The sequence below is a fragment of the Anoplophora glabripennis genome, unplaced genomic scaffold, assembly GCF_000390285.2.
Source record: "Anoplophora glabripennis isolate ALB-LARVAE unplaced genomic scaffold, Agla_2.0 scaffold116, whole genome shotgun sequence".
NCBI classification, from domain to species: Eukaryota; Metazoa; Arthropoda; class Insecta; order Coleoptera; family Cerambycidae; genus Anoplophora; species Anoplophora glabripennis.
Genome location: NW_019416290.1, coordinates 647,559 through 673,567, shown reverse-complemented (window position 1 = coordinate 673,567; position 26,009 = coordinate 647,559). Strand labels below are relative to the sequence as shown.

Genomic DNA, 26,009 nt, shown 5'->3' with positions numbered 1-26,009 from the left:
AATGACATGAAATGATTCATAATTGCAATTGTCAAAATTTATTCTACAAAATCTTTGTGGCGACATCTATAGACTCTTTTCCCAACTTGTATATCCATCTCAAGTCACGTGGTTCCCAGTGTCCCCATATTTTCAAGTATAAGTTCTCGGGCCCTGATTATAATACAATACTTTAAAACTGATGATTTACCACTAATCCCTTGTGTCCTTGAAAAACCACTTAATTTGAGTGTTTGATATATTTGATGTGTCGTGTAAAAGCAATCATATGAGTCACTCGATAATCTCGGCCCCTTGTTTTCATTTTCATTCATAAAAGAAGTCGGTGGAATCAATAGACGACTCGTTTTGGTTTGCTTGCTCATTAGTGGTGAAATAAATTTCAAAACATTGTACGATGGCAGATCCACGCATCAGAACTATCAAAATAAAAACAGGTGTTGTCAAGAGGTTAGCAAAGGAGAAGACCGTGTACGAACGTGAGGCAGAACAACAAAAAATCCGCGTAGAGAAATTCAAGAAGGACGGTAAAGACGAGTACGAAATTCGCAAACAAGAGGAAGTGTTAAACGAGAGTTACATGATGGTACCAGATTGCCAGAGAAAACTTCTCGCTGCTTTCGAGGAGTTGAGGAATATTCTGGAGGTGGAACAAGATTTGAAGGAAACGGAAGACTATCTGGCAGCCCATAGGGCCTTAGAGGAAGCTAAAGCACAGTTACCGATAGCTGAATTGTGTTAAATGTTATTTACCCACATTTTTCAATTTATGCATTTGTTTAATATTAATGTGATAGTAAAAGATTTTTGAAGTATCTCGAATTTTATTGGTTTATGAAAGTAAGTCACAATAGCCAATCATATTACATTTTTAATTTATGGCCAATTATATTAAGTTTCTTATTTATGGCCAATCATTAGCCTTCTTCGTTTGACAAACGACAACGGTGAACATCAATGAGTCTGTTCTGTTCTATGACTATGTTCTGTGTTACTAAATTATTTTTGTGAGGGACATTTTGTTGGTCTGGTTTATTTTAAAAAAATGCCAAAGATCTGAAAAGTGTAAAGACATTTTGGCCCATGTTTTTTAAAGGTTTAACACCACAAAATCTCCTTTTCTAGTAGAAATCCGTGCAATGGCAGATCCACGCTTCAGAACGATTAAAATAAAAACAGGTGTAGTGAGAAGGTTAGCCAAGGAAAAGACCGTATACGAACGCGAGGCAGAACAACAGAAAATCCGTATTGAGAAGTTGAAGAAAGACGGGCGAGACGAATACGAGATTCGCAAGCAAGAGGAAGTGCTAACCGAAAGTTTGATGATGGTTCCAGATTGCCAAAGAAGACTTTTGACAGCTTACGACGATTTAAAGGGCATACTTGATACTGAACAAGACTTAAAAGATACCGAGGACTACTTAGCTGCTAAGAAAGTGTTGGAAGAAGCTAAACAGCAGTTGCCGAAAGCTGGTGAAGTGCATATGTGTTAAGTGCTTTCGAATCGTATTAACAAACAATTAACTATTTAAACTTATAAATTTAGTTATAATCCTTTTTTTAATCATGAATTTTCTCAAATACAAGAACTTTTCTGTACGCTCGCCTAACACTGAAGTGCCTCTCGGTACTGACCCAAGGACTAACGTTTTCGAGACATTGTACAGTCAAAGTAACGACGAACTGTGGATCGACTCGTGGCTGCAGCAAAACTGCGTTTACAGACCAATCCCGAAAGTAAAAATTAACAAAGGTAACAACCTATCTATTAACGACGCCCAGAAGTCACTGAAGGAGTGCCTCGGGCTGCTCGATAAACTCGCAGAAACCCAACAAAATTTACAGGACAACGTGGCTAGCATGTCCACGACGGAATGGAAGCAAAAAACTGTCGAGATCGGTGTGATAAAAGACCAGTTCACGAGACTGATGTCTAAATTCGAGAACAACGAAGCGATTTTCGCTTTGAAACGGGCCGTGGATAAAAGGAAGAAAAAACGTCTGAGAGAGAAGAAAAAAAAGGGGTTCTGGAAGCAAAAACTTAGCGAGAAGTACGAGAACAGGAGCAAACTGCACAAGAGCATTGACGAGTGGTTGAGGGGTATGAAGGAAGAGGTGGAAAAAGCCAAAATGGTAAGTAACGTTTATTTTTTTAAAGCGTATTCGTGAAATTTGTAGTTTTACGCAGGAAGAGGACATGCAGAAAGACGCGGATTGTGTCTTGGCCGAGGTCACGAAGAAAAAGTCTGACGCTCGGAAACAGTTGTCTCTCGTTTCTAGCTTGACCAAGTTGAGGTCCGTTCGGGACCAGATAGCTGGCCAGAGGGGCGAGCGGGTGTCCTTGGAGGATCGACAGGCGTTTAATGTTATAACAGGTAATTTACGAGTTTTACAGACAAATGTATCGAACAAAAAAATTTTAACCGAATATATGTTCGCAGAAAAGTTGATACGAATGTGGGAATCCTCGATGAAAACGTACACGATCGAGGAGCACGGCCTGCGACTGATGATCGAGAAGACCGCCAGCGAGGATTCCAAGACGGCCCGCTTGGCCAAGGAGCGCAAGCTCCTCGGAGAGTGGTACCGGATTTTTTTCGGGCTCAGGCAGGTCATCCCGCAGGAGAATCAAAGTTATTGGGCTCTTACCGCTGCCGAGAGGGACACGGAAACTTTTATAGCTATTCGGTGAGCGGCAGAGTAATCTCCGTCTTTTCTGTACCGGACGAGTAATATTTTTTTGTTTCGTTGTAGGAAAAGCTGGGACACGTTTTTGGTTTCGCCCTCGAACGAGATGGGTTCTAAAATACCGTTCGGCTGGGCCCTTCCCGATGCCGCCGCTTCTGAAAATTGGACCAAATATTTAACGCTTGATTGATTGTTAACTTTTTATGCCTCTTTTTTTTTAAAATGAAACAATAAATACGTTCTTTGCAATAACCAAGTGTTTTATTGTGAAATAAAGAGATTGATAGTGAATTTGCAGTTTTTTTTGAGTTTTGAGGTGCTACAATTTTTTTTTATAGTTTGTGCAATGTGGTATGCAGTACTAGTTTAAATACATTGATTTAGAAAGTCACTACGCAGTACGAAATGGTATTAAAAGTGTATTTGTATTTCTTTTATAGAATTATTTTGCAACCTAAAATACAATACACTGTTAATCTGGTTGCGTAACTGTCAGGGGTCGTAAGTCCAAAACAAAGGACTGACTTTATACCTATTGACTCTTGATCCACGCCATCAGAACTATCACAGCAAAATTTCAAAGATGTTAGCCCAGAGCCACTTTCCTCTATCTTGCAGCCTAAAATATAATGTATGGTGAATCTGTTTGCATATTTCTTCAAATTAATTGTTTGCAAGCATTTTAAGTTTCCCCGATTTCAAAAAGTTCGCGGTATAAAAGCGTCAGGGGATGCGCCCTCTACCGGCAAGCCTGGCAACTCGCAACATTCAAACAAATGAAACGCGAAATTATTCAACAAAGTGCACGGCTATTCGGTGAAAATTAAAAACTTTTGATATTTTTTTGTGGTTTTGTGCGTGTGCGAAGCAAAATTGTGTTTAAAACGGATATTGGAGCTGTTTCAGGTGTGATAAAAGAATGCAGTTAACACCATATCTTCAAAATGTAATTCCAACAATTTTTTCTAGCTCGAAAACCAAGCTTGCTAAACTGTAGCAAGAAAATAAACAAGGATGTCATGTACGGCGTGTTGGAGTCATATGGAGCAAAGTGTAATAAGAATTTATTAAAAATGTTTCCTTTCGAACCAAACATAGCGTTTTATTCCTGGTAACTTATGAAATAATAGTTTGTCCATTGTTTGCGCTCTCTCTGTTTAATTCTACAAAGTCTCTCATTATGACATAAGCTGAATCATTACAAGTTAAATATGGAAGACTATAATCGATTATGCTTTTGTTTTGCATAATTCTGTTATTTCAGCTCACTCTGTTCGAAAATTCAAACTATGGAACCATTTTTTGTACAATCTGAATAGGTTTTAGTTCGTTTGAAGTGTTTTGAGGTTTGATTTGTACATTATTTTGCAACGTATAACAATATAGTGTTAATTTCGTTGCATGCATAGTCGTCATAGAATTTTTTTGCAACATAAAATACAGTGCGTTGTTCCTCTGGTTGTCTGAACTCCACAAATACGCCCTGTTTCTTTTAAGGCCTTGTTTAGTTGAAATCTTTAGCGGTGAAAGAAAAAACTCAATTTCCAGTCGAACATACTTTAATTCTGAGAACTGTGATCATTTACAAATATCGTAATACACCAAAAAAGCATACAGCTCAAAAAAGGTACACATATACTCAATATATGTTACGAAGCGTGGAGAACGTTTCGGACGGAACATGTCCGTCTCAAAGGAACGAGTTACATATTTCTTTTAAAGTATTTTTTTTAATATGAAAACAGATATTCAGCAATATCTTGAATCATTTTTTTTATTTTTTTAACTTTATTTTCAGAATTAACACACATTTTGAAAAAATTCACAATTTAACCAGAATTACTCGCCTCGCTCAGAAGAAATAGTGAAAATTGGGATATTTTAAATATAACGTAATTTTTTAAGCAAGTATTAAATGGGGAATATTAATTAAAGTGAAAAACTGAAAAAAAAAACAGTTATCCTTCTAAAAATGTGAGAAAAGAAATGAAAAATCAAAACAAAAATTTTTTTATTTTTAAAAAATTCATGCAAATGAAAATGTGCATTAAAAAAACATTTTTTATAAATCCACCATATTTTTACTAATAATTCTGCCGTTCTAAGTATATAAAAAGTAAACTTTGTAAAGAGCCCGTCCCCCGCCCCACATACAGCATTTAACTAAAAAAAAAGTTCCTCCTCAACAAAACCGCCAACGATTACCTGGAATGCAATTTCCGCGACATGGCGACACCCGAACAAATAATTAATTCGAGCTGGAGGCCCCGCCGGCCTCCGACCCCTCCTGCGACTTTTTCTCTATAGTCTCCAGCATGTAATACCAGTACTTGGCCCGGACGGTGTCGAACTTCGCCGCCAGATCGTCGCACAGCCCCCTGGCCCTCTCCAAGGTGTAAACCGAGTCTCCCCCGCCCTCGTTCACCTGTTCGTAGCACATGTCCACCAGGACGGCCAGGAGGAAGGGGGAACGGTTGCCGGACTTGTACAGCTCCTCGCAGAACTCCGTCACCTTCTCGTTCTTGCTCAGGCCCCCTTTGTCGTGAAGGAGGAGCCTAGGGAAGAGGAAAATTGCAGCGAAATCGTCGAAAAAGTTAAAAGTTTCACGTACCCCCTCAAGTAGTTCCAGGCGCTCTCGTTTTCCGTAACCGCTTTGATGTTGAATAGGGTGTAGTCTATCTCGCGGTCGAGCACCTCGTCCGTGAAGCCCGTCGTGTTATTTACGACGAAATATCTTTGGTTCCACGCTGAATTGTTCCTAACGTCGTCCGCTAGTAGCGTGTCTATATATTCCAATTCCCCGTCGTAAAGGCTAAAAGTTGCGGTCGTTTTTCATTTCTGTCGGCACGTACAGCCGCGGACGATAAAAATTCGCCAACCCACAGTACCGGAACACTGAAATTTTCGCTATTTGAACCTGTTAAAGCTGTTTTTACCTTTCTTTAAAAAATGACTCGTAAAAAATAACTCGGAAACTTTTTATTGTCCGCAGCTTTACTTTTTTTTTTTAAAGTACCTACTAAACGACTTACTTGAACGTTTTTATGACCCACTGCCGGTGTTGCCAGGCGTGGTAGTTCTTGGCGTCCTTTGCCAGAACCGACTCGGTCAAAAATTTCTCCTTCGACGGATCCTGCAGCCACTCGATGAGTACCTTGCGGTGGTGCCACACCTGGTAATTCTTCGACTGTTTCAGTATCACCTTCTGGATCAAGTCGAGTTCCTCGTGCAGGTCCTTGTTGAGTCCTTTGAGGATCTCGCGCCTGAAAAGCCCAGTTTTTGAGGTTAGGTAATAGAAGTTTGGTGTTTTCCGTACCTATATTGCCATACCGTGTAGTTGGCCGGGTTGAAGAACGACGCTGTTTTGGTTATCTCCAAAGCCCTCTCGGATATTTCCTTGTTCTTCAGAACGGCCCGGAAGTAGTCAAAGCAGTCTTCATCTGTCGAACAAAATATTTGGGAAAAAGTGGAACATATTTAGTATTTTTTTAAACACGTTTCAAACAGTTGCCTGTAGGAAGCATACACTGCCGAGCTGATTTAACACAAGTCACTAGAAACGAACTAATAAATATCACTGATCTAATCAGGATGATTCGTCATGGAAATTCTGATATTGATTTATTCAGCTAGTTTATTAAAATGTACCAGTATTCTTTCAATACCTTTTAAATTTATCAAAGACTTCATATTTAGTGAAACAGCAGAGCTAGAAGGGGGTTTGTTTAAATTTTATTACCAATTCGAAATAAAATTACAAAAGTTAGGTTAACTTACAAGCTTCTGTGTAGGCAATAGATACTACAGGATCTTCACCATCGTCTTGGGGTACAGGAGTAACATCTCGCCATTCCTTTCTGTTTCTGTATAAAACAATTTCGCTTTCATTTTCATCACTGCTGTAATCACTCATTTTTTAGAAATAAACAATCCACCACCACCCTCCTTTGTCGTCTATCAGTCCTATCACGAACTGTCATATTGTGTCAGTGCTGCCACTTTTTCAAATGTTCCTGTTTTCAAAATCGGATCTTCCTGTAAATTTGGTTCACTGGTTCTCAGCATTTACACTGATATTTGGTCATTGTTTTTAAATGGTAAACTTGTATATCTTGCAAAACGCTACTTTCATAGCTTTAAATATTTTAGTTGTAGAATACATATTATTCTGGAGTGTCCCTAACGGGGGGAGGAATTTTTGTATTAGTGATGCGTTATTCGTACCATTGAACATATCAATCCTTCGAATCACACACACCCTGAACTCGAACTTCGTTCCTAATGTAGTTCATCTCTTTTTCGGTAGAGGGACACTACCAACTTAAGATCCCAGGAGACAAAACTTTATCGCAGTTTACAAATTCCGATAATTCTTTTAACGAAGAACATAGATTTTATTCAGAGTAGTGTATTTTCTGTACAGTCTCATTTCTTTCCTGAAGTAACTTATATACTGATTTCAGTGCGTTTTAACTGTCGTCATGATGGAACTGGGCAAGGAAAATAAAATACAGCGTTTATTTGTCATATTATGAGCTATATATTTCGATATTTTACTTCATCACTGAATACATCAGCATAGAATAACTTACAGTATACATTTATATGTAAAATTATAAATTGTCTAAAAAATTATATGGTATTTGTTATAGTTATGCTCAGGCGCTTGCGGCGCAGATAACCGTGCGTAAAGTAGCGCGTATTTCGGCGCGGCAAAGCTACCTGCCGACATTTAGGACGCAAGGACAAGCAGTTAAATAAACACTCACACAACTTTAGCTCTAATTGTTAAACTCACAGTCGCATTCGCGCTAGATCGTCCTTGGATCCTGAAATGTCCGGCGCCAAACCTAAATCTAACACGCATCTCTCGACGAGTTGGTGTGTACTCAATTTATAGAGGTCGCGGCATTGAAATCGATTCGATATTTTGTACTGGGGATGATTTGAATTGACGAGACAAATTCGCGCTGATGGAAATTTTAACTCACGAGAAACGTAACAGAGCGCGCGCTGGGCACGAATTGATTTTGGCAACAGTCACAGTAGAATGTTGTAATCGTGGTATAGTGGCGTTGAGTAAGTGACGACATCTGTAAATCGATCCTAATTATAAACCTTACGGTTGCATCGAGTTATATTGAATAAACAACCTGAACCAAAAAAAAGCTGAATTTGCGTTACGCTTAATAAAGTGGTTGAGGCGGAGTAGTATCAGACGTTATCTTAAGCCTATTTGCTTCAATATCTTAACGAGTATTCAAAGTTACGATCATACATTATTAAGGATAATACAGTACGGTATGCAGTTTAAGTACGATTATAGAAGGAAGAAGAATACTGGGCTCTAATAACCGTTGTGTATACCCAGCAATCCGAAACTGGAACTGGCATTTTTTTTATGACAATTATTGCACCCGAGGTACATTCACACATGGAAGATACCGGAACGTTTGCTCGTTTCCAAATTCCCTTTCAATTTTGTGCAGTGATTTGTTGATATGCCTGTTTCTGATACGGGTAAACGATTTTCCATTGACGAAAGTTCCTCCGTGAAAACATACATCACCCGCGGTGTTTTCCGACATACGACGTGAAACAATTGCGAACTAGACGGCCTAGAATCGACGGGAATGGGCGTAGCCGCCATCGTAGAGCTTGCAGAGGCTGTCGGTGCGGCCAGAACTCAACTGGGAGGGCAGGCTGACGCTGACGGACATCCCGTCGTGCGATAGTTTGCTGCTGAGCCTCCTCCTCTGCCAGATGAAGGTCCATGCTGCGATTATGGCCAGCTGAGACGACAGGAAGACGGTGGCGGCCACTATGAGGCCGCCCACGTTGATGCAGAGTCCGTCGTTGGGGAGGAACATGGCTTCGCTGCCGATAGACGACGTCTTGTTGGCGTCCCTTTCGAAGCCGAATTTGTCGGTGATTTGGATGGACTGGACGAGGAGCATGTCGTCGTGGCCTGCGGTGGAACGGCGCCTCCTCCTCTTACCGTAGGAGATGACGGAGCGCAGTTCTCCGGTAGGTTCTTCCTGGTCGCACTGGACTGGCTCACACGTGGGCATGCAGGGGGTCACCAGGGCTCGGAACTGGACCACTTCCGACGAGGGGAACTTAAAGGCGTCGAAGTGGGAGAGCAGCACCTGGAATGGAAGTTGATACAATGATACAGGCTTTCAGTGAGTTTTGACCATACAATTGGAGGATGCTGGAGGATTAAGTTTAGCATTTTTTTAAAACCACATACCTTTCCAGAATCAGCGGATTTGTAGATGGGGCCCATGATGAAATGGTCAGTGGGACAACCGTCTGAATCGATGAGAACGATTTCGCTGGAGTCCACACCATCCATGGCAACTAGTTCCCTTACGAATATCTCGTAGGGACTGTTTTTATCCATGATTTCGAACTTAAGGGCCAGCGGGTCTCCAACCTCAGCAGTCTGCATGATGTCTTCCCCATTTCTGTCCGTTATCTTCATAGCGACGTTAGGCGAATCCACAGTAACTTCTTCTGAGATAGCTGAAGAGGAATAGACGCTTTAATAACATAATCGGTTTGTAATGGTCGATCTTACCTGGTTGGATGTCGCCGTGAACCCCCAAATCCACCTCGTTGGTGACGCTCTTGTTGGTCAGATCATACTGGCAGGTGATGGCAAGACCCAGGTCGCTGCTGGTGACGATTTTGTCGTGGTGTTGGATGACTACGTCGTTGATGTACCTTCCCAAACCGTTTTTCCTCACGTTGCATTCTAGATCGTCGTAGGCCATGCTCAGCTCGAATTCCAGGCTGCTGTTGACGTCGCGCACGCAAGAGTTGGGGCTGCCCTTGGCGTAGATCTTCCCGTCGAAGAGTCTGGAGGTCTGGATGCGAGCTACCATGTCTCCTGAGCGACAGTCGATGCTGACGTTGTAGCACGAGCTCAGTTCGTAGGTGGCTGCTTCGGGAACTTCCAGATAGGGGTCCTGGATTGTTATAGGATTGTTGAAGTTGTTTATATCAGTGTACACAGTGGTCTGGGTTACAATCAGGCGATACAATAAAGCAAACAGTTTTATATGTACGTGTATATATGTAGAACTTGGCGTATACTAACTTGGATGTCAGCAAGGGTAGCCCTGGAGTGATGGCTGAGCCTGCAGACCATCTCGCCGGTGTCCCCATAGTCGTACGAGTGACAGCGGTAGGGGGAGTTGAGGCACAGCTCCTTGCATTCGTCCAGGGAGCCGACGTCTTGGTACACCGAGTCGACCGTCTTCAGGATCCTGCCGTTCAGTTTTTTGAATTCGCACAGCTTGGTGGGCTCCTCGATGCAGTTGTTCTCGATGTAGTCGAAGCCGCTGGCCGGCTGGAAGGCGTTGCTGCCAGCCAGAGTGATGCGGTCCATGCTGGACAGCTCGCAGTTGCCCGTCTCATTGTTGTAGTTGGCAGACCTGCAATCGCATAAAATAACAATTATTTTTATGTTCGCGGCGAACGATGCGATCTCTCAACGTCGCTCGGTAATCTATTTGATCTAGCAGGCCGCGCCTATCATATGGTGGGGCAGCGGCGGCGCGCCGTTTTTTAAAGGGGCCAAGTTAATATTACTTTTTCGAATCTCGTTTCTTTTTTTTTATATAATAATAATAAATCATGGCATATATTGGCAGGAGAATTTTCTGTCTGTTCAAAGACTTGACCATATTTTACTTATTTCATGATCTTAAAGAAACCCCGAAGCAAACAATATCCACTTCAGCTGGATGCCAGTGAGCAAGTTGCTGATTGGAGATACATTTAATTATAACTATCCATTACTATTTATCGCCATTATCGCTATTATCGGCCGACTGCTATATCTCGAAGCCTTCTGCTGTGTCTCGCAACCTGTAATAATAAATCTCTCTCCGGAGTCGTCGCGTCTTAGAAAATAAACAAGTTGCGCGGCAGGTCCAGCCATTGTTTTAATGCAGCCAGTTCTGGTAATAAATAAATAAAACTACCGGCCGTTTTTTCCAGGTTAACATCAGATAATGCAACAATAAAACGTAGCAATGAAAATAATAAACACACCTTTCCATCAGCGGCGATCTCGATCGGACGTAATACATAGTTAATACGTCTATCTAAGTGCCTCATTGTTAGTAATCAAACGACGAATTGGCAAAAAGGCGAACCACGGTCTATTTAACAGAGAGATGTAGTGCTGGCCGACGTAAGAAGAGCACATTCTTGCTCGGTACAGCGGCGTACCGATAAAATAAGTGAAATATATTTTAAATCTGGCGCGAGAATATCGAGGTGTGACGTCATTACGTGCCATACCTTCAATTAATTCGTCTTAACGGGTAAACTAGATTTCGGCGTGTGCAATCGGGAGTTTCAACGTTGTATTCGCTGTATCGCTGCGACGTATTGGCGTGCGGGAAACATCTGGGTGGCTGGGTTGTTTGAGATGCAAAGCGGTGCCGGCGTGTCACAATTACCCGACGATGACGAGCCCCACAGAGGCGGCATCCAACTGCTAGTCACGTCGTCGATAATCTAATAACATCGAACACCGTTTGCTTATGGCAATGACTCGCTAATGTCGGGATCCCGGATTGAGTCGGATAGATCGGGATCTGGTAAATGACACGGAATTCTAGTTGTAGTAGTCGTTTTCTTAAACTAGTTAGGTGCCGCGAGTGTTTGGTATTGTTTCGATGAAAATTAAAGCCGTGTTTGAAAAAGTTACGTTAGTTAGAGAGTCTGAAGCGTTGTACGGTTCGCATGATAATTTATTCACAATTACCTCGCACATCGTAATAATCGTTCTTTTCTCAGCCTGCAAAGAATACGAGATAATGACTTTTTCATAAGGTATCTTACGGTAACAGGCGATAGGAATCTTGCTGATTACAGTGGCACGCGTCGTCTCGGACGCAATTATAACTATTGTGGGAACGGCTGCGCTATACGCAGTACGGTAGTCTGCCGTGATGAGGAATGTAATTGAACCTTGGGGCGACACCGGATTATTAACGAAAAGGGCGAGAATTGGCCGCATGCGTCGTTAATAGCACACTGAGAGCTTCGCGGGTGATTATCTCTGAAAAAATCGACGCTTTCTCAAATTTGCGCCGAGATATTTGACTACGCGAGTAATATGTTGGTTTTAATTAGATTAAAAAGTTAAAAGTGCAAGAGAATCATTCACTAATCGTTGATTTTGCATCCGCGTGGATTAAGTGGAACAAGGATCTGTTTTGGGGCCCCTTTTGTTCTGATTTATGTAAGCTTTGTCTAAACCGGAAACCTCGTTGATTTTTTTTAATGAAGTCAGCTGGACGCTCCTTTCGCGGGCGCTCTCCTTAAATCAGCCCGACAGCGCCTCCTAGATCGGAATATTGCAACAAATTATTGCTCATTGTTCGGCGCTATCTAGATCTCGTCCATTATATTCCAAATTAAAGCCGGCACAATTAGGGAAGCGACCGCGGCCTACCGCGTTATGTATTCGATGTCCATCCGGGGAAAAAGGTTAGGCGTTGCACTCGTCTCATATCGCACAATCGTCCAATTTAAATGGCGTTTCAATAGCGTATCGGTTGTATATGCACCGAGCGGTTACCAGGAGCCCTCCCGACCGAGCTGACAATATTAAGATTTACACAACAGATTAGCAGCGTGACCGGTGTTTTCATTTCTTCCGGAGGTAGAAGGCTGGTAGGTACTTTGACTCTCGTAGTTTTCGTCAACAGAGGCAGACGATAAAGGCTTATCAGCAGATTTAGTAAGTCACTTTTGTTTCAGTTTAAAGAAACAAGTTATTTTTCTATTAGGAGCGTGCGTTTTCTTATAAAACTGTAACAGTACGACTTTCTGTGTTGCTATCAACGATAAAATTATATATCTCCATTGTATACATTGTGTACAATGGAAGATCGCAGATTCGTTGACTCAAAATAGGCAGATTTAGGCTAATTCACCTATATCTGAAATCCTTGGATTAAGGAGGTGTATCGGGGTCCGAGGGAAGTGAGGAGCGCAGGGAGGGTCCTATGCTTTTCTTATGGGACTAAAGCCCGCTGCCAATTTGAAAAAATTAAATTCTATTGAATTTATTTGCTATAAACATTATCTACATAGCAAAGAAATCGACTCATATGCACATAGCATGCATATTGACTAATTAACAACATAAAAATATATTTAAGTAGTTTTAAATTATATTTAATGAACGCATAAAGTCTATGATGATGTGGCAACAGTGCTAATAATTGGCTAACAGTTGTACACACTGCGAACCTACAGACCTCGGACATCGGAGATATTGCGCGTCAAATTCGGGTAAAGATGCGTACGCGTTCAAAAATGTATTGTGTGTAAACTAAGTACAATATAATTATTACATAAAGCAAATATATCGTATTATTCTCGCGAAGATTTGTATCCTTTATTTAAAATCCGTAAATCATGTAAACTGGTAAAACAACGAGAATTATGTTAATTTAGTTCTAAAGAAATGAAATGACACTCGCGCCCATCGCTCGTCCAAGTCGAAATGTTGGATGCAATTTTGAAGGTTCTGTGATAGAAATTACATTATTACTCACTGTTCGTGTTTTTAATCTCTATTTTAGTAATGTTACAAAAGTTTTGCAACTATAACTAATTTTTTAGATATAAAGTTTGCTGAGAAATATTTATGTTCCTTTGTTATTCGGTACAAATGCTTTTATCTCAAGTATTACTAATTATATTAATCAAGTAAAGAAAACTTATTGCTGGGTAATGATTACGATGTTTTTATAAACCATTAAATATATTAAAAGGATTTATCAACAGTATTTTTTATTCCAATAAATATATCACAGCTTCCTAGTCTTTTTTAATTAATCTAGTTTTTTAAAAACATTACAAAAATCATCTGTTGTGGATAATTTATTGTTGATAACAATGTACATGGGATTTAGGAAAAATTAAATGTTTGAAATCAATTTCGTTTTTATCAAGTCTTTCAAATGTATTCCCTCCTTGCTGTCAGCTGATTGCGACGTTGCCACATTAATCCTCAAGTCAGACAGAAATGCAATTATTGGTTTTTGTTTCTAATTAATACAGCCTGTACTATGTTCAAAACTTACATTAGTTTTACATAAAAACCTACTGTGTACTATCTATGGAAAAGTTTTGTTTCACAATTTCTACATTTTTTTCTCAGTTATGGCCAAAAAAGAGCCCCACCGTCCATCTTAGCCATATAAACCTATGTTAAAATGAACAACTTTCAACAACAATGTCTCAAAATCTAGATTCAAAAAAAATTTCAAAAAAATATGATACACAGAGGGAGCACTGGGTAATACGCTTTATAAATTTCAAGTACATCTGTGCATTTGAGTAAACCCGAAATACCTCCTTAAACTGGAAATTCCAAGAAGAACCGTCTCGACCGCGTTGTCAGCACGTACTCCATTAGAAGCGTTGCGTAAATCGACGCGAAAAAACGTCGAATCAATTATTTGTGTGGCTAAACTAGCCCGCAACGGGTCGGTTTGTGCGATGAGGTATCAGTTTTTTCTCGTCAGACTCAGTCGCAGGAATGGTAGCGGAAGATGAAATCTTCAGCTGTGTTTGTGGGTTTTTGCGGCTTGTTTCACTGTGGATTCGACTGTTTTTTTTTGCTGCTGGAAAGCTGCGGTTTACATACAGGGCGATGATTCGGTTATAAGCGAGACATTCCTTCTAGGTAGCAAGGTAAATCGAGAAGAGCCATCCCCAGCAGAAACATTTAAGAAGTGGGAATAAATGGAATTCCCATTTCGCATCAGGCGCAGGTAAATGGGAAACAAGCGTATAAAGCCTTACAGAAAAGNTCGTGCTAGGTAGCAAGGTAAATCGAGAAGAACCATCGCCAGCAGAAACTTTTAAGAAGTGGGACTAAATGGAATTCCCATTTCGCATCAAGCGCAGGTAAATGGGAAACAAGCGTATAAAGCCTTACAGAAAAGACAGTAATATCAACGTAAAGACACAAATCGGCAGTCAGTGTTTACGCACACACGCACTGTCGATTTGCTCTTAGTTTTTGAGACATCTACGTAGTGTTAATACAACAGCCAACTTTTGATTTCACAATCAGTCAGAATTACATTTTCCCTTTCTGACGATTCGAACGAGCTCTTCTCGAGACTGAAGTGAAGAAAGAATTACCCGGCCCACTGATCAAGCAAAGTCGAAGAAACAATACAATTAGAAACGAATTTAAATTGCCTGTTGAGCAAAGTAACGTCATTAGCGACGTACGAGTGTATGTGTGTGCATTGGATCGTTCTTGCATTTTGTAACCGTCTAATGAGGATCCGCTGGAGGACTGTAGGATTATTTATTACCCTCGGTCGTAAAAACTTCGTCGTTTCAGCTAATTAATTGAATAATTTAATCGATTTGGATTAATGCATGAGGAAGTAGAAAAGGTTTTAGAGAGTGTTCCACTTTGTTGTTAAGTAAAACTGTTGGAGTACTTGTGGGAAGATTCAGAAGTGGGGTGAAAAAATTATTAAGCATAATAGTAATTAAATAATTCTAAAATGGTTCATCCGATTCAAATGAAAATCGGTACAGTACTGTCGACTATTGATTACACTAGTTGCAGGTAGGAAAAGTGTTTCCTCTTTCAAGGTTTTTCCATAAACAAAAAAAAATTGAAAGAAAACAAAAAGTTTTGTTTGTTGTCTTATCTTGGAGAAAATTGGGAATAAACATTTTTGTTCTGAATTGAAATAAGTATTTTCCTTATAATATATATATATATATACCAATTTAAATAAGAAAGTTAACAAAAAAATTAGTGTTGAGACCTTTTAACACCTAAAAAAACGTACTCTACGCATACGGCAATAAAGGTAAGAATTTCTCTTGATCAGTGCTCATCATATAAACACAAGCATTACCTGTGTCCGCTGTGTAGGCGTCGAGATCGCCCGCAATCGCATCATCCTTTCACACGCGTACGCAACACATCCTTCTCACATATTTCACGATAAAAATCTTGATATCAGTCAAGATACCAGTCAGATAACAGTAAATATATAACATAAGACGTTAGTAACAAAATAATTAATATACGCATGCATAAATAAGTCTGTTATTCTTGTAATATGCACAGCATCCTAATAGGAAGTTCATACATATGCGCTCTTGTGAATACAAACGTTTTTAAATATTTAAATGTCAAATATTTCTACTCACAGTACTTCTTATTGTTACTGATGATCTCCAAAACCTCGAAATCCCTTTAAAAATGCTAATAAAGGGGAACAAATTTTAGGAATAATTATGAATTTAAAGTTTGGAAATAAACAAATGAAAAAACAAACTGACAATAAACAGAAATACACAAACAAACAAATAAACAAAATATAACTTCTGCTTGTTTTAAGACCTGGTGATGAGATAGTCGTTCTCTTAAATCTATGAATGTACTTTACCACATGTTTTCGAGCGTAGGCGATTTTCTACCACCTGCAAGCAAAAAACTCTGTAATTAACCGATTAATTGTTTGGTCGACCGAACGCCGTCGGCATATATATGCATAATCCACAGTCAGGATTAACATTTTGATGAGGTGCAATTACCGATAATTAACGCAGCGTTTTTAGGCATGCAATCCATACTACAAAGCCACACGTCTATCGCGTCATGACGTAGTGATGTCATTACTAGCGGTTTAGTCAGTCCGTAATCGAGCTCCACGATTTAGTTGTGATTTTCTGTAATAATTTATGTACTTTTACCATTTTATACGTACAATACAATTTTCAGCAAGTATTTATAGCGAAGACTACCGTCATTGTTCATTTCTTCTAACTTATTTCGTAAATATCGCCAATCAAACCGCTTAATACCCGCTTGAATGTGAAGCAACCAGTGGACATCTTAATCGTCAGAAAGCACTTTGTCTCCCTGAGATGCCGAGCCGCCGCGTCGCGACGAAATTAGTCCGGTAATGCAGATATGGGAATGGCGACGACGAATGCGTTCTGCGGACAAGGTAATTACATGTAATGCGTTCTCAGACAACGGAGATTACTTTAATGGAGCCTGTGCATTATTTTCGGATGAGCTGTTCCGTGAAGTACGAGACCACTCATTTTGAACTGATGCTGCTGGAATTTGTAATACACACGTTAACGCCGATCGAATATAATCGCGACAGTTTGTCAACCGTCCCATTAGTTCCGCAGAATAATTCTAGACGGCGGTGGTACTTAACGCACATTAGTCGGCGTTGGAACTTCCGGAGTTACACGAGGTTCTACGCTGGAGCTGTTATCGCAAATAATTCTATAACAGCAATCTATTAGCAGGCATAGAACCTAGCCCGAGAACAACAAGGGCGGGTCAAAGATTCCTAGCTAAGGCTAAGAATGTTAAGTCATTAGTAGAATTCACTCTTTGGAAGTTGGTTTTCTTAGAGTTACACAAGGCACCCACTTGGGGCCATTGCAATTTCGTCTACTAATACATGACCTAGCTGGCGTCAAATTTCGTTTCTGTCTTCCGGTCAAGTACGAGATATAATCGCTTTGTTGCCGTAGATACTGGTCGTTTATCATTAGTACAACTGAAATGTCCTCATCACAAACATGACCTCCGCCTAGCTCGGATTCCATCGAAACGGAAACACACCCAACAGATGCATTATCCCCGAGCGCTTGAACTGTACACGTCTTTTTTTTGTTTTGTATATTACTTCTATGCCGCCAATTACCCCATTGGAAGATCCATCGGCCTTCCTCTAAATTAATAACCGAAGCGTATCAATCACAACCAGTAGCCAATCAAGTCGGGGGCCTCATCAATCAGTCCGCTGCAGTCTGTAATTGTAACCCGGTAGTAATTTCACAAATCATATCTTCCTAAGGAAGAGCGCAGCTCCACTACGTGCGTACCAAGGCCGGTTTTTGCCGTCAGATGCTTCGCGGAAACAACAACTGGTTTAATTGATGTTAAGTACACGTACGTGGAGATGGGCCCTCATTTTTCGACGTGGTGCGGTCAGTTCTTGCGTTGCGGTGTTGAAAAATGGCGTCGTGTAACGATTGCTGACCTTCCAAAATATGGGGATCTACGGTTGCAGTCTAGAGAAACAATCCAGACTGCTTAAAAACAATCGATCACCATTCTGGATAGTGCAGAATTCAAATATATTACGTAGGAACAGTCTATTTAATTATCGTTAACGCAAAGAGCTAGAAGAGGTGTGCCTAGTTTTGACCCTTGAGGCAGTTAGATGTAATTTGAAAATGTTTGACAATGTTTTGAACTCATTGTTTACAGTTTCTACTAAATCAAAGATTAACAGTGATTGCAATACAAATAAAACGTCAATGTGACGTTTATAAAAAGAAAAAGTTGATTATCTCGAAAATCGAATGTCTATAAATTTCCCTTTATCAAATTTGATTTCACTGTTGTGCTGTGCAACCAAATCTTAGCTAAATTGTCATTAATACGAGCTACAATACGAAGTGGCCCTAGTACTGACCCTTGCGGTAGCCAAAAATATTTTTTCGATATTCCGCTTTTGTCGAATCGAATTAAAACACGTTCGACGACAGCTCGGAGACGCGTTCGCTTTCAGCTACCGCATTAGTAGGTACCGCGCTGTTTATTAACATGTCATATATGTTATATTAGTCCGAAGGCAATTATATTAAATTACCCAAGTCGGCAATAGGTGTAACAAATGGCTGTGGCATTATAAGAGTCCTTTGAAGCCAATAACACGGCTGTCAGCTGCGCTGAAGAGCCGTCGCTGATTTATCGTTATGTGACATTATGCAATAAACCTGACTAACTATATTAACTGTTATTTTAATATAGTTCTACGATGATGGTTATCGTATGTAAAACGCGGCGTACTGCAAGATTGATAGGCACTTTGTACCGGCCGATAGATTCTTGATAGAGGTGAAACAGCCTTGTGCGTACATGTCCACTCCTAACTACTTCCGCAAAGGAGCAACAAACTTTTTTTTTAGTCGTCTCCGCAGATACATCCATCGTCGAACGGCCGACGAAAGAATTTCGTACGCGTTTAAGTCTTTAGGTGTAGTTTAATTTAGAATTGAAATGTGTCACGTGAGAATAACGACACTTCTAAATATCGTTAGAGTAAATGGCTGAAGGAGGCGGCCCTAGTTTTGACCCTTGAGGTAGTTGAGGTTTTAATTTTCTTCGTAATATAAAGCACATAGAGGACTTCATTGGAAATTGTTGAATTCTCGGAGGGTCTTAAAAAAATACAGAGCAACATGGGTCACGCAGCTCCCATTTCCACTTAAAACAATGCCTTGAAACACAATCGGGTCCCCAGAAGCAACATAATGCAACCATATTAACGTATTGTACATCTTCGTGTGAAAATACTGTAAAAAATTCTTTCGTGTCATAAGACTGGTCGAAATCGTAAAAATCTCGTCCCCGTTGCCGAGGTCACTGTCCAAAGGTTTACTACTCGACTGCACTGCGATTCGAGTTTTAGTGATATAAAATAGTTATGGAGTTTGCTGGTTTATACTAATTGCACATCGCCTTTTATAGATACGCTGGTAGAGGCTTGGTTCAGCCTCTCGTTCAGGACAGATATAAACAGCGTATTTTTCACATAGACCAAGGGAAAATAGGCGCAAATATGTTTTAATAAGGTTTTTTTCCTTACTTTGAAAGGTATTGACTTTATTCGAACAATTTAAAAAAAGTCTTGTATTCCCACCTTCATCAGAGGATTATCAAACGATTAAAATCATTTCTCCACGACACTTGTCCATTTCACAACCCCGCCCCCACATTCACGCTTCCCTTTCGACAAAGAAACCTTATTACGCCTTGTTCTGCGATAATTATGAACCCCCGGTCGACCATTAATCTTCCCGGACCGCAAGAGTCAGATCGGTCCGATATCCGCACATATTAATCCCGCCAGTAAATCTCGATCTGCTTCCTCGGCCGGGACCCAGGAAGCCGCGAAGGACCCGACCGTCCCCAACTTTGGCAATTATCGCTGCGGCGTCCTGCTAGGTCGACCCCCGCCGCCCCTCCCCGGGACGTAAATTCCACGACGGCGTCACCTGATCGCGCCCGATAGCGACCGGCCTCCTTCTAATTGCCACTAAGTGAAATCGCGATATACGCCTTGTTGGTTCGCCGGATTCGGTGTTTGTCAACAGCTCGGGCCCGGCGATTTACGGGGGTATGTTTTTATAGCGTTTGTAGCCGTAGTAATGCTGCCAATAATACGACAACGCGGAGAGGGCCTTGGTAGCGACGTACGATATACACGTTATATCAGTCGATTGCGCTATACGTTAAAACGCTGCCTTGCTATGTTCGCTATATACGTTAAAAACAGCCAATATTGCTACTTTATAGAACGCTATGTTCGCTAAGTCTCTACGACGTTGAAAACAACCCAAGATGAAAAACGCTATGCTAGCTATTTTTAATATGTACGAAAAACGTACAGCTACATACATTACATGTTAGCTATGTTCGCAACATAGCCTACTATGCCAGTTGTGTTCGTTACGTGCGTTATATACTTTAAAACAGCCAATATTTCGATTTTACAGAAGGCTATGTACGCTAAAACGCAGGTTGTATAGCTGCCTTGCAAAGCGATACCCTAGCTATGCTAGCTATGTACGTTAAAAAACAGTTACATAGACCGTTAGCTATGTTCGTAATACAAAAGAATTTCGACCACATAGTACGTTATAAGCAGCTCATATTACAACCACATATAGCTATGTTCGATATGTAAATTAAAAACAGGCACATATAACCAGTTACATTCATAAAATACGTTAAAAACAGCCAATATTGCGACTTTACAGAGTGCTATGTTCGCTAAGTTTCTATAGACGTTGAAAACAGCCCAAGATATAAACCGTTATGCTAGCTATTTTCAATATGTACGAAAAACATCAAATATTACAGCTACATTGACTGTTATGTTAGCTATGTTCGCAACATAGACTACTATGCCAGTTGTGTTCGTTACGTGCGCTATATACTTTAAAACAGCCAATATTTCGACTTTAGAAAGCTATGTACGCTGAAATGCAGGTTGTACAGCTACCTTGCAAAGCGATACCTTAGCTATGTATGTTAAAAACAGCTCATATTACAACCACCTATAGCTATGTTCGCTAGATACGTTAAAAACAACCCTGCAAAGCGCTATATAAAGTTCGATATATAAATTAAAAACAAGCGCATATAATCAGCTACATTCATAATTTACGTTAAAAACAGCCAATATTGCGACTTTACAGAGCGCTATGTTCGCTAAGTGTCTATGTGTCTATAGACGTTGAAAACAGCCCAAGGTGTAAAGCGCTATGCTAGCTATTTTCAGTATGTACGAAAAACAGCCAATATTACAGCTACATAAAGTTTTATAGTAGCTATGTTCGCTACATAGCGTTCTATGTCAGTTGTATTCGCTACGTGTGCTATATACTTAAAAACAGCCAATATTAGGATCACGCAGAACGCTGTGCGGTCCTTATGTTCGTTAAACGTATTAGAAACAACCGCAAACTCACAGATCGCTATGTTCGCTATATGCTTTGAAACAAGAGATATTACAATCAGCCAGGTCTTTGAATCGCTGTACTATGCTGCTGTGGAAGCGTGTGACAGTTTTTCTTTTAAAATTATCACGTTTTCTGTCCCCCTGTTTATTTTCTCTGTCGGGAAATAAACTTCCAAACCTAGAGGGTCCATTTGGCCGAAAATGGGCGCTAAATTGTCGACCGCGAACTTACAATAAAAGCCAATATAAAAGCCCAGTAAATCATCTTAAAAACCACATTTTTCAATCTCACGCGTGGCGGCAATGGCTTAATGATTTGTGTTTCCCAAATGCTTAGAGAAAGTCGAGTGTGATATATACTTACGCAAACCGTATCCTTTTAACGAGGACTACAGATAAAAGATGGCGTAAAATTACTTATTATGAGAAAAGGTAGGTTATGTTACGTATTTTTTAAATTATTTCAATGAACATCAAAATAAAGTATGTTACAACAATAAAACTAAAGAAAAAAATGCGAATAATAGTTTTTACAATTTTTTTTGTATTGGTCGCTGTTGAAAAATGATACAAGGGGTAAAGAATCTCTCGAACCTAACTACGACTCGTATGGATAAAAACCCAGACCAGGAACTGGCCGGAGCGCTCTTAAGCGTCGACCCACTCCATATTTGTCTTATCCAAACAGCTCCGATGTGTATATTAATCTTGCATTACCGGCTACAAGCAATAAGTCGAGCTATTATCGACGTAGTCTCGAGGAGCGTAAATTACCTCACTCGAACTTTGTTTTCGAAACGAGGAAATAGCCGACAACAAAGCCGTGGATAAATAAATGGGTATTGTACCATAAAAATAAACACGAAAGTCTACCAAAAGGGGAAAACTCAATTTTTTCATTCAACTCAAAACGTATTTAACTATATTTTGATCTATATTATCACGTATTGAATGTAAGATACACTGTATTTGTGTCATAATGACTTCTGGCTGGTTTAGATGACAAATAATATGATATATGGCACTATATTTCCACTTTACTATTCTATAGGGTCACATAAACAACGTGGATGTAATTCAGAACTTCTCGAACAGCTGGTAGTAGAGATAAGGCCTTCTTTTGCTAGTAGCAAAGATGGTAGAACGAGATATGAACGAATTATAACAAAATACAATGACGTTACTTGTTTTAATAAATAATCAGTAAGTATAAGAAGTGTCTCCAGTTTCTCAAATGACAATTATTCTCTGGGTATATATTTTGCTGTCAGAAATTTTAATGGTAATCAAGTAATCTTTGTTTTTTCAGGACAACGAGCTTTCGTGAAAATGACTTATACAAAAGTTGTTTGGATCATGGGGAGCACCACTTGGATTTGAAGTTAAAGGTCATGATCTTGATGACAAAAATGGCAACGACAATCGAGAATTTGGTCTTATTTGGTCTGCTATCTCAGAATATGCTGGAGATGGTGACATTGCCTCGAAAGGGAATGTGTCTGTGGAAACATGGCCTTCGAGATCAAATCCAAGGTCAACAGATGGTGGTTCCTAATGACTCAACCATTTTATAGAGGTCATTTTTCCGACATCTTGCTACCCTGATGAGATACCAACATGGAAAGTTCCAAAGAGGAATGTGGCCTTCATATGATCTTGAAATTGAAAAAATATCATCTCAAACATGTAAAATTTCTTGTTCTCTCAAAATCTGGAGATAAAAATTTAAAAAAAAGTGGGCTTAACTTTTGGCGGCAGAATATGTTAAAAAAGTTCGAAAAATGTCATATTTTTCTCCCTATTTAATTATGTACCTTTGAAAAGATTTGATTTTAGGCAAAAATGGAAGAGGAAAAAAATGTTTGTAATTAAATGTTTTACAAATATGACTAGTTACAAATCGAATGAATCATGATTATTATTGTAAAAATCGAAAAAATCGCCAAAAATGGGGTTAAAAACATTACTTTTTAGGGAATATTTTTGGGGTCTTTAAGTTGGGTATAGGGCCTTCATACTTGGCTCAAGAAAACTTCATGTTATGTAGAATCATCACACCAAATTTCATCAAAATCGGTTNGGTTGTACAGCTACCTTGCAAAGCGATACCTTAGCTATGTATGTTAAAAACAGCTCATATTACAACCACCTATAGCTATGTTCGCTAGATACGTTAAAAACAACCCTGCAAAGCGCTATATAAAGTTCGATATATAAATTAAAAACAAGCGCATATAATCAGCTACATTCATAATTTACGTTAAAAACAGCCAATATTGCGACTTTACAGAGCGCTATGTTCGCTAAGTGTCTATGTGTCTATAGACGTTGAAAACAGCCCAAGGTGTAAAGCGCTATGCTAGCTATTTTCAGTATGTACGAAAAACAGCCAATATTACAGCTACATAAAGTTTTATAGTAGCTATGTTCGCTACATAGCGTTCTATGTCAGTTGTATTCGCTACGTGTGCTATATACTTAAAAACAGCCAATATTAGGATCACGCAGAACGCTGTGCGGTCCTTATGTTCGTTAAACGTATTAGAAACAACCGCAAACTCACAGATCGCTATGTTCGCTATATGCTTTGAAACAAGAGATATTACAATCAGCCAGGTCTTTGAATCGCTGTACTATGCTGCTGTGGAAGCGTGTGACAGTTTTTCTTTTAAAATTATCACGTTTTCTGTCCCCCTGTTTATTTTCTCTGTCGGGAAATAAACTTCCAAACCTAGAGGGTCCATTTGGCCGAAAATGGGCGCTAAATTGTCGACCGCGAACTTACAATAAAAGCCAATATAAAAGCCCAGTAAATCGTCTTAAAAACCACATTTTTCAATCTCACGCGTGGCGGCAATGGCTTAATGATTTGTGTTTCCCAAATGCTTAGAGAAAGTCGAGTGTGATATATACTTACGCAAACCGTATCCTTTTAACGAGAACTATACAGATAAAAGATGGCGTAAAATTACTTATTATGAGAAAAGGTAGGTTATGTTACGTATTTTTTAAATTATTTCAATGAACATCAAAATAAAGTAGGTTACAAAAATAAAACTAAAGAAAAAATGCGAATTTTACAATTTTTTTTATTGGTCGCTGTTGAAAAATTATACAAGGGGTAAAGAATCTCTCGAACCTAACCACGACTCGTATGGATAAAAACCCAGACCAGGAACTGGCCGGAGCGCTCTTAAGCGTCGACCCACTCCATATTTGTCTTATCCAAACAGCTCCGATGTGTATATTAATCTTGCATTACCGGCTACAAGCAATAAGTCGAGCTATTATCGACGTAGTCTCGAGGAGCGTAAATTACCTCACTCGAACTTTGTTTTCGAAACGAGGAAATAGCCGACAACAAAGCCGTGGATAAATAAATGGGTATTGTACCATAAAAATAAACACGAAAGTCTACCAAAAGGGGAAAACTCAATTTTTTCATTCAACTCAAAACGGTCAAATTTAGAACCCGTGTTGTATTTAACTATATTTTGATCTATACTATCACGTATTGAATGTAAGATACACTGTATTTGTGTCATAATGACTTCTGGCTGGTTTAGATGACAAATAATATGATATATGGCACTATATTTCCACTTTACTATTCTATATGGTCACATAAACAACGTGGATGTAATTCAGAACTTCTCGAACAGCTGGTAGTAGAGGTAAGGTCTTCTTTTGCTAGTAGCAGAGATGGTAGAACGAGATATGAACGAATTATAACAAAATACAATGACGTTACAACCATGTAAATGGACTTTTTGAAACAGATACCGTCTGGACTATGTACTTTCAAATGATTTTGCGCATGAGTTAACTTCCTCCAGTTCTGGTCACACTGATTTTTTCCCGGTAGTTACGTTTCTGTATTATTTTTTTACAACTTTACATTTTATAGTAAAAAAACTTGTATATAACCTTACAATTTAAAGTTTTGATGGTATGCAATAACCTGCATTCGTTTCAAGACTCTACGAAGGCGCAAATATGGGATCTCTATGGATGTATTGAACAAACAAGGAGAAAATTGCTTCGCATATTCAACTTGGAGCATCACGCACTGCCCATTGCCCGTCCTCGTTGCGTTCGGACGTGAATAAACTCCGCAGCTAGCTAATGACAGTCTTCTGTATGTTAAATAATAAACAATTTGTATTGTTCCGCCGTGGGCCGTAATAACCGTCGTAAATAACGACTCATCGCACGGCGATGCATCACCTGGGCACCGAATCCGAACCAAGGTGCACCCCGGAAGATTTATATCAATAACTCGGCGCGATAATTCCCATTTAGAATGATTTACGACGTGTAAGGCAGGCCACAAATTGCAATAATAGTAATCGTCAGCTGGTAAACGAAATTGAAATTTATTCACTGCCCTTTGGGCGCGGGGTCGTCCCGGTCGATGGTATGTGATGGACATTTATGGATGTAGGCAGTCGTAATTCGAAGAGTTATGGCTGGAAAGGTATGCCGGACGTTCTGTTCTGCTGCTGTTGTGTCTCCCCGAGGCCATATGCTCAGCTAGAGCAAGCAAATTAAATTTTTACTCGAAAAAAGTCCTATCCGCGAGATTATTGTAAAATTGTCTAAAGGAACATAATACAAGACTCGTCTCGTGAGTCAAAAACTTTTATTGGCTAACTTTTCTATTTAAACAAATAAGTGAGGAAAACAGTTTTTTCACTTTGCAGGGAAAACCATCAATTTTAGCGAAAAGTGACTCTCAGA

At 39.7% G+C, this 26,009-nt stretch overlaps 4 protein-coding genes and 1 pseudogene across 4 annotated transcripts in view; 3 read left to right on the top strand and 2 right to left on the bottom strand.

Moving 5' to 3' along the window:
* Positions 1-126: 126 nt before the first annotated feature.
* On the top strand, positions 127-815 carry LOC111691327 (annotated as a pseudogene).
* Positions 816-1,007: 192 nt separating this feature from the next.
* LOC108906517 (tubulin-specific chaperone A) lies at positions 1,008-1,515 on the top strand. The gene has a single exon (XM_018709797.2). It carries the CDS (start codon positions 1,140-1,142, stop codon positions 1,491-1,493), a length of 354 nt encoding a protein of 117 aa, XP_018565313.1. The 5' UTR covers positions 1,008-1,139; the 3' UTR covers positions 1,494-1,515.
* Positions 1,516-1,552: 37 nt separating this feature from the next.
* On the top strand, positions 1,553-2,940 carry LOC108906516 (programmed cell death protein 7). Its single transcript, XM_018709796.1, has 4 exons — positions 1,553-2,133; positions 2,189-2,375; positions 2,442-2,688; positions 2,755-2,940. The coding sequence occupies exons 1-4, from the start codon at positions 1,567-1,569 to the stop codon at positions 2,876-2,878; spliced, it is 1,125 nt and encodes a 374-aa protein (XP_018565312.1). The 5' UTR covers positions 1,553-1,566; the 3' UTR covers positions 2,879-2,940.
* A 1,803-nt stretch (positions 2,941-4,743) lies between these two features.
* Positions 4,744-6,648, bottom strand: LOC108906521 (protein farnesyltransferase/geranylgeranyltransferase type-1 subunit alpha). Its single transcript, XM_018709800.1, has 5 exons — positions 6,466-6,648; positions 6,005-6,128; positions 5,721-5,951; positions 5,300-5,500; positions 4,744-5,243 (listed from the first exon to the last, which is right to left on the bottom strand). The coding sequence occupies exons 1-5, from the start codon at positions 6,599-6,601 to the stop codon at positions 4,937-4,939; spliced, it is 999 nt and encodes a 332-aa protein (XP_018565316.1). The 5' UTR covers positions 6,602-6,648; the 3' UTR covers positions 4,744-4,936.
* A 575-nt stretch (positions 6,649-7,223) lies between these two features.
* Positions 7,224-26,009, bottom strand: part of LOC108906544 — an 87,186-nt gene continuing 68,400 nt past the window's right edge. Inside the window, exons 5-8 of the mRNA XM_018709855.2 lie at positions 9,794-10,130; positions 9,272-9,662; positions 8,942-9,216; positions 7,224-8,837 (exon numbers count right to left, since the gene is read on the bottom strand). Of these exons, the coding sequence (XP_018565371.1) occupies positions 8,307-8,837; positions 8,942-9,216; positions 9,272-9,662; positions 9,794-10,130 (1,534 nt within the window). The 3' untranslated portion in view covers positions 7,224-8,306. The remainder of the gene's footprint in view (positions 8,838-8,941; positions 9,217-9,271; positions 9,663-9,793; positions 10,131-26,009) is intronic.

Coding starts and splice junctions, on each gene's coding strand:
- LOC108906517 (XM_018709797.2), top strand. CDS start 1,140: ATGGCAGATCCACGCTTCAGAACGATTAAAATAAAAACAGGTGTAGTG.
- LOC108906516 (XM_018709796.1), top strand. CDS start 1,567: ATGAATTTTCTCAAATACAAGAACTTTTCTGTACGCTCGCCTAACACT. Junction 2,376..2,441: donor GGCGTTTAATGTTATAACAG/GTAATTTACGAG, acceptor ATATGTTCGCAG/AAAAGTTGATACGAATGTGG. Junction 2,689..2,754: donor GAAACTTTTATAGCTATTCG/GTGAGCGGCAGA, acceptor GTTTCGTTGTAG/GAAAAGCTGGGACACGTTTT.
- LOC108906521 (XM_018709800.1), bottom strand. CDS start 6,601: ATGAGTGATTACAGCAGTGATGAAAATGAAAGCGAAATTGTTTTATAC. Junction 5,501..5,720: donor TGGGTCATAAAAACGTTCAA/GTAAGTCGTTTA, acceptor CGCAACTTTTAG/CCTTTACGACGGGGAATTGG. Junction 5,244..5,299: donor GCCTGGAACTACTTGAGGGG/GTACGTGAAACT, acceptor CCTCTTCCCTAG/GCTCCTCCTTCACGACAAAG.